The sequence below is a fragment of the Megalobrama amblycephala genome, linkage group LG7 (assembly GCF_018812025.1).
Source record: "Megalobrama amblycephala isolate DHTTF-2021 linkage group LG7, ASM1881202v1, whole genome shotgun sequence".
NCBI lineage: Eukaryota > Metazoa > Chordata > Actinopteri > Cypriniformes > Xenocyprididae > Megalobrama > Megalobrama amblycephala.
Window position 1 is genome coordinate 45889111 of NC_063050.1, and position 17227 is coordinate 45906337.

Below are 17227 nucleotides of genomic sequence, written 5' to 3' on the forward strand. Positions count from 1 at the left end.
TTACTCACTAAAAGTAGTGTTTACGAAAAAAGTATGCCTAATAAAAAAAAAAATAACAATGTTGCTGTCCATGGTGCTGAAACCTTGAAACATTTAATCTCTTGTAGTCAGAAAACTGTTGAAGCTATTGAACTATTGAAGTCACAATTACTCTTTTTTTTTTTTCAAGCTTCCTAGGAAACTGTTCCACTTCACAGATTTGAACAAAACCGTGCAACTCTCAGACAGAGATATATTCTGCTGAGCAGACTTACCTTTTCATTTCAAGGCTAACACTAGAGGACATCTCATCTCGTCAGCTTGTTGTGCAACACTGAGCCCTTTTATTAACAGCCTCTTTCTAGTTGAGTGCTTTTACTTTGAGTTCATATATAGTGAGTTCAACACTAAATATGCATTTGGTTGTGTGTGTTGTCAGGGTCATAAGCAGGGCCCCCGGACTGAAGCTGGTTGTTGAAACGTTGATCACATCTCTCAGACCTATTGGAAATATTGTGTTGATCTGTTGCGCTTTCTTCATTGTCTTTGGCATTCTGGGAGTTCAGGTACACACATGCTTCTACTATCTAAATTATTTAAGGAAGAAAAATCTAAATTTGGTTCATTTTCATTAACTTTTATTAGTGATTTTATTTATTTAATAAACCTTTAGCATATTAGAGCAGCTGTTTGCTTTGTAATTGGCGGTTTATTTGTATTAATGCTGTCTAAATATAAGGTGTTTTCTTTTACTCAGCTCTTTAAGGGGAAGTTTTATCATTGTGAAGGCTTTGACACTAGAAACATCACCAATAAATCAGAGTGCCTGCATGCTAATTACAAATGGGTTCGTAGGAAGTACAACTTCGATAACCTGGGTCAGGTAGGACACTCACACTCACACTTACACACATGTATAGACATAGACATTAAGGGGGAAATCATGAAAAATGAATTATGATCACTGGTAGCGTCTTTTATTAAAAAATCAACCTTCTCATTTGCCCTTTTTCTAAACCATCAAGCAACACATTATATTTCAGATTCAGGTCACACAAGCACATTTCATCAAGATGACAGGGTTCTGGTAGATGGTGTTTCTTATACCTGTTCAGTTGTTTCATGTGTTTTTTTTAGTTGTGTTATGTTTAGTTTAGTTTTAGTTTAGACTTTAATACCCTCATGTGTATATATATATATATATATATATATATATATAATATATATATATATATATATATATATATATATATATATATATAAAAAATATTTTCTTCTCATTTTTATGGTTTAATCAGACTTGTAGGGTCATTAAATAAATATATATAATTTATTTTGTTGGTTCTCTCTTTTCATCTGTTCATAGTTTTGGTAGATTCCAGATTAATACAAACCCGATTCCAAAAAAGTTGGGACACTGTACAAATTGTGAATAAAAAAGGAATGCAATAATTTACAAATCTCATAAACTTATATTTTATTCACAATAGAATATAGATAACATATCAAATGTTGAAAGTGAGACATTTTGAAATGTCATGCCAAATATTGGCTCATTTTGGATTTCATGAGAGCTACACATTCCAAAAAAGTTGGGACAGGTAGCAATAAGAGGCCGGAAAAGTTAAATGTACATATAAGGAACAGCTGGAGGACCAATTTGCAAATTATTAGGTCAATTGGCAACATGATTGGGTATAAAAAGAATCTCTCAGAGTGGCAGTGTCTCTCAGAAGTCAAGATGGGCAGAGGATCACCAATTCCCCCAATGCTGTGGCGAAAAATAGTGGAGCAATATCAGAAAGGAGTTTCCCAGACAAAATTGCAAAGAGTTTGAAGTTATCATCATCTACAGTGCATAAAATCATCCAAAGATTCAGAGAATCTGGAACAATCTCTTTGCATAAGGGTCAAGGCCGGAAAACCATACTGGATGCCCATGATCTTCGGGCCCTTAGATGGCACTGCATCACATACAACCATCACATACAAACACAACATGGGCTCAGGAATACTTCCAAAAAACATTGTCGGTGAACACAGTCCATTGTGCCATTCGCCGTTGCCGGCTAAAACTCTATAGGTCAAAAAAGAAGCCATATCTAAACATGATCCAGAAGCGCAGGCGTTTTCTCTGGGCCAAGGCTCATTTAAAATGGACAGTGGCAAAATGGAAAACTATTCTGTGGTCAGACGAATCAAAATTTGAAGTTCTTTTTGGAAAACTGGGACGCTATGTCATCCGGACTAAAGAGGACAAGGACAACCCAAGTTGTTATCAGCGCTCAGATCAGAAGCCTGCATCTCTGATGGTATGGGGTTGCATGAGTGCGTGTGGCATGGGCAGCTTACACATCTGGAAAGGCACCATCAATGCTGAAAGGTATATCCAAGTTCTAGAACAACATATGCTCCCATCCAGACGTCGTCTCTTTCAGGGAAGACCTTGCATTTTCCAACATGACAATGCCAGACCACATACTGCATCAATTACAACATCATGGTTGCGTAGAAGAAGGATCCGGGTACTGAAATGGCCAGCCTGCAGTCCAGATCTTTCACCCATAGAAAACATTTGGCCCATCATAAAAAGGAAGATGCGACAAAGAAGACCGAAGACAGTTGAGTAAACTAGAAGCCTGTATTAGACAAGAATGGGACAACATTCCTATTCCTAAACTTGAGCAACTTGTCTCCTCAGTCCCCAGACGTTTGCAGACTGTTATAAAAAGAAGAGGGGATGCCACACAGTGGTAAACATGGCCTTGTTCCAACTTTTTTGAGATGTGTTGATGCCATGAAATTTAAAATCAACTTATTTTTCCATTAAAATGATACATTTTCTCAATTTAAACATTTGATATGTCATCTATGTTGTATTCTGAATAAAATATTGAAATGTGAAATTTCCACATCATTGCATTCTGTTTTTATTCACAATTTGTACAGTGTCCCAACTTTTTTGGAATTGGGTTTGTATTAACTAAGATTAATAAATTCTACAGTATTGAACAACAGAAGTTCATTCTTAGTTCATGTTAACTAAAGAAACTTTGCGTAATTTGTCATGTTTCATTGTGTTATTACAAATAAAACAATTAATTCCAAGCACAACTACACAATATGCTTACAAAATCTTTAACAAAGTTTTAATAATTAATAATTCCTAGGCCGGACATATTGGCAGTTTGCAAAAACAATAGTATGTTGTTGTTTTTTTGTGCTTATTTTAAGTAGGAACCACACAAATAGAGTATATGTTTAAAACATGAAAAAACAATCAATAGAGGAAAAACTTCATTCAATACACATTCTATAAAAAAGTGTTGTTTGCTTCTCAAGTAAATTTAGTATGTTCAGATTTTTTTCTGGAAAACAAAACAAAATTGTTGCTGTGTAGCAGCCTGTGAGCAGAATTGTGTTCATCTCACCTTTCCCTCAATATTTTACGGATATTCATACTGTTGACAATGATACCGTAATATTCTCTTGTTCACATTAATCCATTTTATCTATGTTTTGCAGGCACTGATGTCATTATTTGTCCTGTCATCTAAAGACGGCTGGGTCAACATCATGTACGATGGCTTAGATGCCGTGGCTGTGGACCAACAGGTGTGTGTGTGTGTGTGTGTGTGTGTGTGTGTGTGTATTTTTCAGATAACTCTACTCAGTGTGGAAACACTTACGCCTTACTCTAAATCTGTCTGTTATAACAAAAGAAAGCACAAGCACCAGGAGTGTTTACTGTTTTTTTTGTTCCCACAAGCTCAAGTGACACAATCACAAAAGGCAGCAGCTGGTTTTAGGTAAAGCGAGTGTTTGATTAATTCAGCTCTGAACTGAAGAGAAAAGGAAGAGAGAGATAAAAATACAGTGGAGGACACCAAAATGAGCAGGTTGAGGAGGAGACACAGAACATTCATCATTTAATTCCACTGAGAGGTCTTATACTCACACACACATAGACAGAAATGTTCAGTCCACGGACAATAACAGACTGGTTTATATAGTGTCCTTTACAGCGGCCCATCTTTTGTGTGGTGAAAAATACCAATTGTGTTTAATATACAATAAAACAAGTATAGAGTTTCCATTGCATTCTGCACTTTCTTCCTGTCGCATTTCCTGTCTTTGATTTTTTGCTGAAGGGCTTATTTCTCTCCACTTTTCCTTCTGACCGTTTTGCCCTTTTACATTTTATTGGGGATGCAACTTGCAATGACTTTAATGTGTGCGTAGAAATTTTAATGAAAATTTTCATATTCTGATTATGCATGCATCATGTTAACGCTGATTGCTGTGTTAAGCCAATATTTGAGTTTCCAGAAATTCAAACAAGGGTGCCTTCAGATTAAAATGCAAAAAATCATTGTCTTCATTATCAGTAACTTAGATAGATAAATAAACTTAAAAATAAAATGAAAAATAATGTAAGATCATAAGACTTGATTTCAGAGAAATTATTTTGGAATTATACTACTGTTTAAATGTTTGGGGTATTTTTTAAGAGTGTAATACTTTTATTCAGAAATGTTTCATTAAATTGATCAAAGATATTTGTAATGTTACAAAAATTTCCATTTTAAATGATGTTCTTTCAAACTTTCTATTCATCAAAGAATCTTGAAAAACTGTTTTCATCATTGATAATAAGAAATGTTTCTTAAGCATCTAATCAGCATTTCAGAATGATTTCTGAAGGATCATGTGACACTGAAGACTGGAGTAATGATGCTGAAAATTCAGCTTTGATCACAGAAATAAATTACATTTTAAAATAATACATTTCATATTTGATATAGTGAAATAGAAAACAATTATTTTTTTAAAAACAAATTTTACATACACAACATTTACATAGTTTTCATTTTAAAAATAAACTTAAAGGGTTAGTTCACCCAAAAATGAAAATTCTGTCATTTATTACTTACCCTCATGCCGTTCCACACCTGTAAGACCTTCGTTAATCTTCGGAACACAAATTAAGATATTTTAGTTGAAATCCGATGGCTCCGTGAGGCCTCCATAGGGAGCAATGACATTTCCTCTCTCAAGATCCATAAAGGTACTAAAAACATATTTAAATCGGTTCATGTGAGTACAGTGGTTCAATATTAATATTATAAAGCGACGAGAATATTTTTGGTGCACCAAAAAAAACCAAAATAATGACTTATTTAGTGTTGGACGATTTCAAAACACTGCTTCAGGAAGCATCGGAGCATAAATGAATCAGTGTATCGAATCTGCTGTTCGGAGCACCAAAGTCACGTGATTTTTCAGCCGTTGGCAGTTTGACACGCGATCTGAATCATGATTCGATACACTGATTCATTTGTGCTCCGATGCTTCCTGAAGCAATGTTTTGAAATCGGCCATCACTAAATAAGTCGTTATTTTGTTTTTTTGGCACACCAAAAATATTCTTGTCGCTTTATAATATAACCCTTTAATTAGTGTTTAACAAAGACAGCTGGTATATTATTCTGACTATCTGAATATTATTAATTAATATTGGCACATGTACTATGAGATGATCAAGCATCAAGCATTTGAAGAAACATGCTTTTGGAAACAGGAGCAGACAGATTCTTTTTTAGAAGCAAAATGAGTCTTATGACCTGCATTTTTCAATTCATTGCAAATTGTTGTCAGGGACCTGAGTTAATAAGTTTAATTACTTATGAAAAATGCAGCAAAATAAACGGCAAGAGCGAGCTAGCATTTTGACTGCAGCATTTCTACACAGGAATATTCCAGGCTTAATTAAAAAAAAAAAAAAAAAGTATACACATGAATATTTCCCAATGAAAATTACACCTCTTTGATTAATCAATGTCACCACATTATATCTAAATCATTTCTCTGTTCTTCTTCTTTCTTTGCAGCCCGTAAGGAATCATAATCCCTGGATGCTTCTGTACTTCATCTCCTTCCTGCTGATCGTCAGCTTCTTCGTGCTCAACATGTTTGTAGGTGTGGTGGTCGAGAACTTCCACAAGTGTAGACAAGACCAGGAGGAAGAGGAGGCCAGACTGAGAGAGGAAAAAAGAAAGAAGCGCATGGAGAAGAAACGCAGGAGTGAGTGTGTGGTTTTTGCATGTGCGCACAGTAATGCAACAAAATTTCAGTCATTTTCCCACTGTCACTAAAAGCGAAATTAAGAACTCAACAACTAAATGGATTTTGGCCTATTTTTTTGTACTTTTTTGCCACTTTAATAGGAGCAGAGGGCTACAAAATATTGTGTGGCTTGTCACTGCTGATTAGGATAAAAAGTAGCATGGAACAGACTAGTTTTATTACTTGTAACTTTATTTCATCACACATATGGTCAGCACAGTACAATTTAATTGCTGTCGTGTGCATTTAGCTTGAGAAATAGACAATTAGTATTGATTTCCACAGACACATTCTTCAAAAGCCCTTTGACTTTGCTTGACTTCAAAACCACATAACCAGCTTTTAATTAGACAAGAGACACATAATTATAAGTTAGAGTAAAAAAAACATTTACTCTTGCCTCAAATCCCACTTTAATCCTGTGCTTTAGTAGTTTTACTAGTGTTAGGTTATGAAAACATTGGGGGAAATTTTAAACAATAGCTAGAACTAAATTTTTCTTACATATTATACATATGTAGGGAGCAGGGCTTGACATTAACAAATCCAGCAGTGGCGTGTAACGCAGTCACTCCTACTAGTCACTTTGGCGGGTTGAATTTTACATATGATATATACATTTTTCAGTTATCATTACCATTATTCAATACCAGCTTTGCTTTCTCGCTCTCTTATCGCTCCCTACTCTCTCATTTCATTTGCTCCGGGGCTTGAATTTCGCCATGGGATTGTGCATATTGTGCATAATTTTACTCATTCCCACAGATTTTGTGCTCACACCCAAAGTGCGCACACATAAAGCCGCCTCTCAGTACTAAATTGAGTTTTCGCTACTTATTTAGCTTAAACAGCCAAATATACACAAAATAATGTCAAAATGCCGGTCTTGGCGAGTATTCACATAAACACAGTCAGTTATGTTTTAAGTGAACGTAAACAGTTGAGAAAGAAAATATATGCTTAACAGTATAATGGATCCATGCATCAGGCCTTAAAGGCGACTATTATGCCCCATTTTGTGTATGTGAAGTTTTAACTCAAAATACCCCACAGATAATTTTTTATAGCATGTTAAGATTGACACTTTTGGGGGTTGAGCAAAAACACGGCGTTTCAGTGTGTGTCCTTTAAATGCAAATGAGCTGCTGCACTTGGCCTAAGAGGGCGGAGCTTCAAGAGCTCATTCTCTGCTGTCAGGATTCAGTCAGGACGCAATATAATGTCAGAAACTGTGAAAATATGCTGCATAGAGATAGAACAGGTATAGTTTAGTTCAATTACGGTTATAACTTATATTGTCTTCTTGTTTTTATTCACTATATTAGTACAAGCCTGTTGTACCTGACCCCGTTCGACTTTACCGATGAGTTTTATGACGTTTATTGTACTTCACACATAAGATGAAGCTTCGTTTTCACTCTAGAAAATCACTGTAAGAGCTTAATAAAACACAGTGCAAGTGTGCATTAAAATATTATCCATAAACTCTCTCTCCCTTGCATTATCATCAACATACATAACGAATTACACAGAATCACTCGTTACAACTAACAGTGAACAAACATATAAAGACCTTATGCCTTTTCGGGTTGTGCTTAATAAACTTTATATCCATAAATCAACTCCAATGAACTGTGATAAAGTGCTCTCACCTTCATTACTGCCGTATCCAGTATCACTCTGGAGACTGTAAGCTGGATGACGAACAGTTTACTGATCTATCCTTGAGAAACAACTTTTTAGCACAACCTCTGTTTTGTATTGAGAAATGGGAACGCGGGGGCACCGCGATGCGACTGCAAAGGGCACTTTCACTTTCGCAATCAAAGGGGCAGGGGCTCAAGCCCCCCCACCCCCCTATGCACGCCACTGCCTCACTTGCTCTTCCTCTCTCTCAGATACTCACAAAGCTTCTCTCAAAGACACCTTGAGCAGTCTTGAGCAGTGATGGATGTGGGGGGACGCTTGGCTGGACATTTATAACGTCTCTCAGATGACTCGACTGTTTGCAAACTGTGACTACACATACACACACACACACTGCCACGTTAGCAATTTACTGGCCAGACAAAAACTGGGTCAGTGTGCTTGTGTTTGACAGGGACAACAAAGTAGCCTATACAGTACACTATTAACAACACACATCCTGCCCTTGAGTTATTTCAATGAAACGTCGCAAATCTCGTGAATATTAACATGTATTCAGTTCAAAGCTGTGTTACAAAACGGATGTTTTTAAACATAATAATGTTCACCGAGGATGTTCCCGGCATCCTGTGATTCAAGATGAGCGCGCGTGTGTGTAAATACCTGAATGACCTGAATACACCCTAATGAAGGTGTTCTATTGTTCTCTATGTGTGTGTGTTTTGTCTTTTAGAGGCCCTGCAGAGACCGTACTATGCAGACTACTCTCCAACACGCCTCTATATTCACACGCTCTGCACTAGTCATTATCTGGATCTCTTCATCACCATCATCATCGCCATTAATGTCCTCACAATGTCAATGGAGCACTACAGACAACCCAAGGTTTGGTGTATTACACACACACACACACACCACTTCTGCAGGGCAGTGACATGAGCAATAGGTTAACAAAAGCCTGTTTGCAAAAATGCTAACAGTATTTTAGCATTTCATGTTTTAAATCAACATATGTCAACCCAGTGTTATTTTAGTATCATTACTGCACTTAGTATTTGTTTTTTGAATGAGTTTTAGTATTCAGTATTTTTAATTTGTGTTATTATTTCAATTTTAGTCATTTTTATGTGTGTTTTGGTCATTTTTTTAGTTTTTGCTATTTTTTTAAATAGGTCTATAAAATTAATTGTGACCTGTGCTGGCAAAAGGAGTCGAAATACGTAAGGGCTAATTTCGAGCTACAGGCAAAATGTCAATTTTGGTCGAATTTGAGGTTTTCACAAAAATGAGTTCATTAAGCCCTCATTTTACGATCCCAATGCTCCAGAAAGCAATTAAACATCTAAAAGTATCTTTATTTGTAAATTTTCTGAGAGAAGTACCTTTCCCTTGTCCATGAAAATTGCTGTTTTCTCTGCTCACTTCTCGACTACTGGCGCTTTCTCTCAGCACAAGTTTGGTATCAATTTAAAGTGCAGCATTTCAGATTAATGAATACTCACAGCGAATTCTCGATGGCATGAGTCTGAACCAATGAAATGTGATTTTCAAACTCATAATGATGTAAACAAAGCGATCTTACTCGGTTGACTGACAGATCCGAAGACAGCGTGCGATCACGATATAGGCTATACATACACACAGAATTACAGTATTTCAAAATATCTGTCTTGGCGAGTATTCATGCAAACATTATCCGTCATGTCTTAAATGAACATTTGGTTAAATGCTGGGGAAAATCTGATGTGTAACATTATATATTAGATCCGTGTGGTACAGTAGGTCTTAATATATAGACTGTCTGTTTCATTAATGTTAATCAAACAATTGTGGTATCATGGAAAAAATAAGTTGAATATATCTTTTTCCTATAGATATTTGGTTTTGACTTGGTTTGTGCCAAATCTGGTGTTATTACCAGGGATTTTAAGGTTTGGTTGCTATGTAATTTTGTTTTGGAACATTCAGAAAACTCGATTTTTCTCAAAATTGACTTTGCTGACTTTGTCACTTTTTGTCAGATTCCAACAAATCATACATTATTTTGAAGGTTTTATAAAAGAGAATGTGAAAATAACAATAACTCATTTTTTGAAAATTTGGTCATTGCGACTCATTTTGCCAGCAGAGATCACAATTATACGTATTAAGTTATTTCAGCTTTAAATGAAAATTAGACATTTTTCTTTAGGAACTAACTGAAATAAAATAAGTTTAATTATATTTCTGTTTCTGTTAACATTTTTTTAATTTTTTTTATTTTTGGTTTTAGTTTACGATAACAACATACGTATTTCAGAGTGAAACAGTATTCAGTGAGAAACAAATATAGGTTGAGACTTGATTTTATGCACCTGGAATTGATTGTACTATGAAAATTGGGAGTTGCAATACAGATTAGGTGTGTTCGACTTCATGTGGTGTTGCACGGACAAATCGGTGAAAGTTTCGGACACTTTCTGCTTCCCGTAGTGACACTCGCGTGGTGTTTGCATAGCCTACTTTATTACAGACAGTATGGATTACTATGGAAAGTGGATTAGATGCAATATTTGTAAAGTACACAGATGTTTCAGATGTTTTCATGAAGCAACAGAAACGCTTTTCATGTACTGCTTAATACAGCGTCATCTGTTCAAGAATAAATTTTCACATAAGCTTATTCATAGTTTTCAGTCACGTGACTGGCACAGAGAACGGGCGGGCAAAACATCCATAGAAGTGCATTACATGCCTGTGAATTTTCCATCTCAAAAGATGAAAAATAAAAATATGTGAATAAAATGCAAGTTTTGGGCATCTGTGATCCATATCCAGCACCTGCTGCAGTATTTCAGTCACTAAAAACAGCAAGACATTCTAAAACGCTTAACGTGAAAAACACTTAAAGTGCCTTAATGTACTAAAACAGTGATATTAAAAGACCAAATTCAGTATACACCTTATTGATGATGAATACTGAGATGAGCCCAGAATATGAATGCAATATGTTAAATTGTTAAATGTTTTTTTTATAATAGTTTTCTATGGAAAAACTCTTCAAGAGAAACTGTGTGTTCCGTTTATATTATGGGTTCATCTGCTTGCCTGTACATAGTACTATGCATCATCAATAAGGTGTATATAGAAATTACTGTCTTACTTCATTAGTACTTAGTAAAAACCTGGTAAAAATCACTGGCGGGCATTGGAGCAAAGCCTTGTTCTGCCCTCCGGATGGTCTTTCTTATAAGGGTGTGACGTCATGTGAAAACTATGAATACTATTTAAATACCAATAATGTGTGTCTATATATTTTTATCAGTGTTATTTTGAGAAACATTACACAATATAACATTATGGTTACATGAAAAGAGTTTACGGATTTGTGAGCATTAGTGGAGTTGTAGGTGTCAGAACAAACACGAAACACACGTCGTTGTCATCGGTGAATCCGGCCAATTGTGAAACATCTGTTTCATCACCAGAACCCGTGCAGCCACTCTGGAGAAGCTGTGCTGGTTGAGTCAGCCGTCTGCTCTCGAATCGCTCTTGCGGTACTTTGATGCCATACATCACAGTGATGTGTCGTTGACGCTGTTTTAAGTTGGACAAAATTTCTAACCGGCATGCACTACTTCAAGTCAACCGCCGATTGGTCTGCGCAGTGCTGCATGAAGTCGAACACACCTAATGACATCAGGGAGGGGTTGGAAAATAAGAGGGCTTTGTGATGTCAACTGAAAAGGAAGGTTCTTCCAGAGGCAGAACAAGTTATTATATTTTGATGAAAGTTTTATAGTCATTTTTCATTTTTATAATAAAGATTTATAATATGCACTGATGGATCATTCACAATAAGACCAGAATCATATAAATAAATAGTCAATTTTGATTTTATGTTTAATTTAGAGTTTAATATTGCAGGTGTCTGACTGTCACTGTTTATGTCTGTGCTTCTCAGTATCTTGATGAAGGTCTGAAGTACTGTAACTATATCTTCACGCTGGTCTTTGTGTTCGAGGCTGTGCTGAAACTGGTTGCCTTTGGCTTTAGGAGATTTTTCAAAGAGAGGTAAGGCTCCCTCTTGAGGACACAATGCAGAGATGCAGTATCGTTTTTAGACAGTAAGTTCACTGGTTAGTGGTTTTCTTAAATTGACATTTCAACATGGGTCGGTTCTCATCACAGAAGTGAGGAGAAAACAACTGCAATCAGTTTCATTTAATTTTAGCGGCATGTTGCAGTTCACAACTGCTCATATCTAAATGCATTAATATGCACTACTGTTCAAAAGTTTGGGTATTTTTTTTAAATGTTTTGAAATATGTCTTTTATGCTCACCAAGGCTACATTTATTTGATCAAAAATACAGTAAAAACAGTAATATTGTGGAATATTTTTACAATTTAAAAGAACTGTTTTTTTTTTTAAATATATATTAAAATATAATTTATTCCTGAGATGCAAAGCTGAATTTTCAGCATCATTACTCCAGTAAATCATTCTAATATGCTGATTTGCTGCTCAAGAAATATTTCTTATTGTTATCAATGTTGAAAACAGATGTGCTGCTTAACATTTTTTGTGAAAACTGTGATACTTTTTTTCTATTCTTTCTATTCATTGAATAGAAAGTTCAAAAGAACAGCATTTATTTTAAGTAGAATTTCTTTTGATCAATTTAATGCATCCTATCTTTTGAGACTGTTATTCTGTGATGCTGTTATAATAAGTGGTCTGGACTTTAAGTAAAGATGAATGGTGTCTGTGATGCCGACACTATCAGTGTCAAACTGCGTCTTGTTTCAATAAAATGAGCTTTGGCGCCAAACTGCTATAAAAATGATTGTTGCACACAAGTTTTTTAAACGTATAAGTCATTACCTGTCACTCTGTCAGAATCACATGGCATGCAAATCCATGTTCCAATGTGGTATCAACTCACTGTTTGAAGTGCCTATCATAGAGAAAAGTCACATGGTGTCATGAATAATAATGAGACACGGTCTTCTCATAGGATAAGGCAATGCAGAATCATGAATAATTGTGAGACACCGCTGTGACACATCCTGTGACATTGATGCAGAGGAAGAGCCCCTTAAATTAATAACTTTGCTCTTTTTAAATCAAAAATACTCTATGCTAATATTGTCTTCCATTCTCATTCATGTTCTTCAAGCTTGAAATTTCAGTGTTAAAGAAAGACCTTTCCTCAGGCAATCTCTAATGGTCAAGTGTAGCACTTTCCAAGAATATTAAATGGTATCACAGGACCTTGTCTTTATCTCGTTTTGTGTTTCTTTCTTTCTTCTGTCAGGTGGAATCAGTTAGACTTGGCAATTGTTCTTCTCTCCATCATGGGCATCACACTTGAGGAAATTGACCTGAATGCCTCTCTACCCATCAACCCCACTATTATACGCATCATGAGAGTGCTACGCATTGCCAGAGGTACCAAATACACACACACATAAAAAAAAGCACACGGCCACCACGACAAGTGAGAAATAAAGCAATGTCTAAGACAGTGGTTCCCAAACCAGTTCTGAAGGACCCCCAGCCCTGCACGTTTTGTATGTCGCCCTTATCTGACACAGATAAGGTCTTGCAGTCTCTACTAATGAGCTGAAGAGGTGAATCAGGTGTGTTAGATGAGAGAGACATCGAAAATGTGCAGTGCTGGGAGTCCTTCAGGACAGGTTTTGGAACCACTAGTCTTAAGATGTGCCAAGAGCGAGAAGAAGTTTCCAGATTTAGCACATCTGATAAAAATAGGAAATTTACCATTTTTTATTTACTCTACCGTTCAAAAATTTGGGATCCATAAGATTGTCTTTCTTTTTTCAAAGAAATTAATAATTTTATTCAGCAAGCACACATTACACTGTGACATTTATAATGTTATAAAAGATTTCTATTTCAAATAAAAGTTCTATCTGTTCATCAAAGAATCCTGAAAAACATTCAGTTTTTTCCACAAAAAAGAAATGTCAGTGATTAAAAATGGGAATTAAATGTAATGTACTGTAAAATTCCCTTTCAGTGTTGAAGCTGTTGAAGATGGCCACAGGAATGAGATCTCTTCTGGATACAGTAGTTCAAGCTTTACCACAGGTCAGTAAGTTCATGTTTTTGTGCTGTATCTTTTGTGATTTGTTTTGTGGAACTACAGTACTTCATACAGTAGATGCCTTACTGTATATGGCCCCAGATGATACTGTATATATATATATATATATGTGTGGCTTTATTCTGGTGATGTTCTGGTTCTCTAGGTTGGTAATCTGGGTCTGCTTTTTATGCTGCTGTTCTTCATCTATGCGGCACTGGGAGTTGAACTCTTTGGCAAACTTGGTCGGTATACCTTTCATTTCCTGTTATCACACACTGCCGTTCAAAAGTTTGGTGTTGATCATATTTTTTGCTGTTTTTGAAAGAAAACTAAGGCTGTGTTTATTTGAATACAGTAAAATCAGTAATACTGTGAATAACTATTTTCTATTTTAATATATTTAATTTTTTATATATATTTTATCATGACTCCAGACTTCAGTGTCACATGATCCTTCAGAAATCATTCTAACATGCTGACTTGCTGCTAACTTTTTTTCCCTTCAGTTTCTGATTAATTGAAAGTTCAAAAGAACAGCATGTATTTGAAATCTTTAGTAACATTATAAATGTCTGTACTGTCACTTGTCCTTGCATATATAAAAGTATTAATTTCCTAACAAAAATCTTTAAGAGCCCAAGCTTTGAATAGTAGTGTTTGTTGTAAACAAATTAATGTATATTTGAGATAAGGTATAAAAATGAATTATTTTTAAATCAGAATGCACTGAGGAGACCCCGTGTGAGGGTTTGAGCAGACACGCTACATTTCAGAACTTCGGTATGGCATTCCTCACTCTATTCCGTGTTTCCACGGGTGACAACTGGAACGGAATCATGAAGGTATTTTGCTAAGCATGAAAAGTATTCATGCCGCATGTTATGATTACCTGATTAGGGAATGCTGATGTTAACTCTTAATTGGTTGTCAAAAAGATCATTTGTTGCCCACATACATGCCATTATCAGTACCATTTTTGGTCTTGGCAGAACTTACAATTTCTGTGTTTTTGTGTGTGTCTAGGATACCCTGCGGGAATGTAAAAATGACAAATGTCTGAGTTACCTTCCGCTTTTGTCGCCTCTGTACTTTGTGACATTTGTGCTGGTAGCACAGTTTGTGCTGGTGAATGTTGTGGTCGCTGTGCTCATGAAACATTTAGAGGAGAGTAACAAAGATGCCCGTGAGGAGGCCGAGATGGAGGCGGAGTTGAAGGAGGAGCTCCAGGCCAGTCGTAGACAAAGCACCGCCTCTATGGGCGGAGTCATTGGGCTTGAGGGTACAGCTGTTAAAATGGAGTCTCTCTCACATGAACAGGTAAGTTCTATTAGATTAGAGTAATGATAAATGTATTTTGGATATGTGTAAGATGACAATAACATTTTAGTATAATATAATTTTTTTTTAAAAAAGTTTATTGTTTTCTATAGAACTAAATCTTGCATAATTTAGATGTGAATATTGTCTAGTACCATGAAATCCCCTCAAAATAAAAAATAAAAATCTTAAAGTCACCATGAAATCAAAATTGTCCATTCCTATTTTTTAGGGAATCTTTGTCGTAATCTCAGCCTGTATTTCCGTTTTACAAAGGACTTTTATGTTGAAGTGTTTTCTGTCCCCTTGTTTCTGTATTCAATTCCTGTTTGCCTTCTGCCTTGTTTGTTTCCATAGTGACCTTGATTAGTGCTGTGATTGTTCCCATGTGTATCTTGTTTGCCAATCTCCCCTTGTGTATATATATATATATATATATATATATATATATATATATATATATACACCCCATTGTTTCTCATATTCTTTGACTTGTGTTGTCCCATTGGTTGTATTGTGTGTTTTTGCTGTAGCTTCCTGTTCTTTCGTGTCTGGATTAAATGTCCACTGCAACTTGGATCCAACGTCTGTTTTATCTGCAGCAGCCACATTACAAAACACTAGAACAACATAGATTAAGCAGAGGAAATTCTGTTTCTTCGACAAGGTATCAGTACCATCGAGGATTAGGATCAGTTCTGTGCTTTCGCTAACTGTTAAAACCGGAAGGATGCCGTTTTGAAAGACTTTCATTGTCATGGATTAAACGAACCTGTAAAATCATTCATGCCAAGAAGGACCCTCTCACTGTGGGGGGTAGAGGAGGACCCTTCACCTAAACAATTTTTTGGGGGTGGGGGGGGGGGGGGGCTATGTGCATCAACTACGGCTTCCAAGTCCGGTGGTCTCAAGTCCAGAGTCTCCAGCCGTCATGCCCATCACACCTGAAGCATCTAAGGCTGTCCCAGGGCATTCAAGACTGGTGTCTAGTGTGGCAGACCCACCACTGAGGTTGGTTTGAGCGGTTGGCATCCTGGTGGTCCCAACAATGCCCCTGAGTCCAGCACACCCGAGTCTAGTGGTCCCGATTCCGGGGGTCTCAGAGGTTCTTCCATCGTAGGCTGCGCCTCCTGTAAGGGCAGTTGCCATCTTGCGTATTTGGGCAGCACACACTTCTCCAGCTCCTCCTGAGGTGGCGGTTTCCGCACCAGCTCCTCCTAAGGTGGCGGCGTCTGCTCTTGCTCCTCCCAAGGTGGTAGCATCTGCTCCTGAGGCATCGGCATCCACTACAGAGCATCCAGAGGTGGCGGCGTCCACTTGTGAACTCTCTATCTGCCCTGACACGACCGCAGAGGTCGCTCATGAACTCTCTGTTAGCTCCGACATGACCATGGAGGTCATCCCTAAACTCTTTCACTGCATCTCATTTCGAAGGCTGTGTCCTCCGGAAGTCGTTTTTTAAAAGCTGCATACGTCATCGAGGTGGTCTCATTTAAGAAATGTAACCGTTAGATTACAAAATAAGAAAGAAATTGCAGTATTTTACACCTCACAAGGAATAACACTCAATTTTATTATGGTTACTTTTTTTTTAATAAGACATCCCTGATGACCTATGCAGCCTTCAAATGCGACCTCAGGAGGACGCAGCCTCCGAAATGAGAGTTAGCTAACGTCTGCCCTGACGTTTGTCCCTGAACTTCCTATATGCCCCAACATGACCATGGAAGTCACCCTGCCTGTCCTGTTATGGCCACGGAGGCCATTACTGAACTCCCTGTTTGTTTCGTCTCGGCCAGAGAGGACGTCCTAAGTTCTTCAGTTTCATCACCTCCCCTGAAGTGGTCTTCAACCCCACGTGCTCCGCTGTGGTGGTCCTCAGCTACATCGTGGTGGTCACCAGCTTCGCCTGCTCTGCCTTTGTGGTCCTCGGCTACCCCTTGGTGGTCCTCAGCCTCCTACCCTGCCTGCTCCTCCCTGGCACCCCAGTCTGTCCCGGTTTACAGTCATGTTTCCGCCACACAGGCCTGGTTCTCCGTCCCTCCCTCTAGTCCGTCTCTGCTC

The 17227-nt window shown here is 37.1% G+C and overlaps 1 protein-coding gene across 1 annotated transcript in view; it reads left to right on the forward strand.

The window, feature by feature from the left end:
• cacna1hb (calcium channel, voltage-dependent, T type, alpha 1H subunit b) overlaps positions 1-17227 on the forward strand; it is a 69959-nt gene that overhangs the window by 47533 nt on the left and 5199 nt on the right. Inside the window, exons 20-30 of the mRNA XM_048197740.1 lie at positions 419-545; positions 737-862; positions 3505-3594; positions 5871-6063; positions 8486-8637; positions 11696-11805; positions 13052-13185; positions 13778-13848; positions 14010-14088; positions 14567-14688; positions 14870-15163. Of these exons, the coding sequence (XP_048053697.1) occupies positions 419-545; positions 737-862; positions 3505-3594; positions 5871-6063; positions 8486-8637; positions 11696-11805; positions 13052-13185; positions 13778-13848; positions 14010-14088; positions 14567-14688; positions 14870-15163 (1498 nt within the window). The remainder of the gene's footprint in view (positions 1-418; positions 546-736; positions 863-3504; positions 3595-5870; positions 6064-8485; positions 8638-11695; positions 11806-13051; positions 13186-13777; positions 13849-14009; positions 14089-14566; positions 14689-14869; positions 15164-17227) is intronic.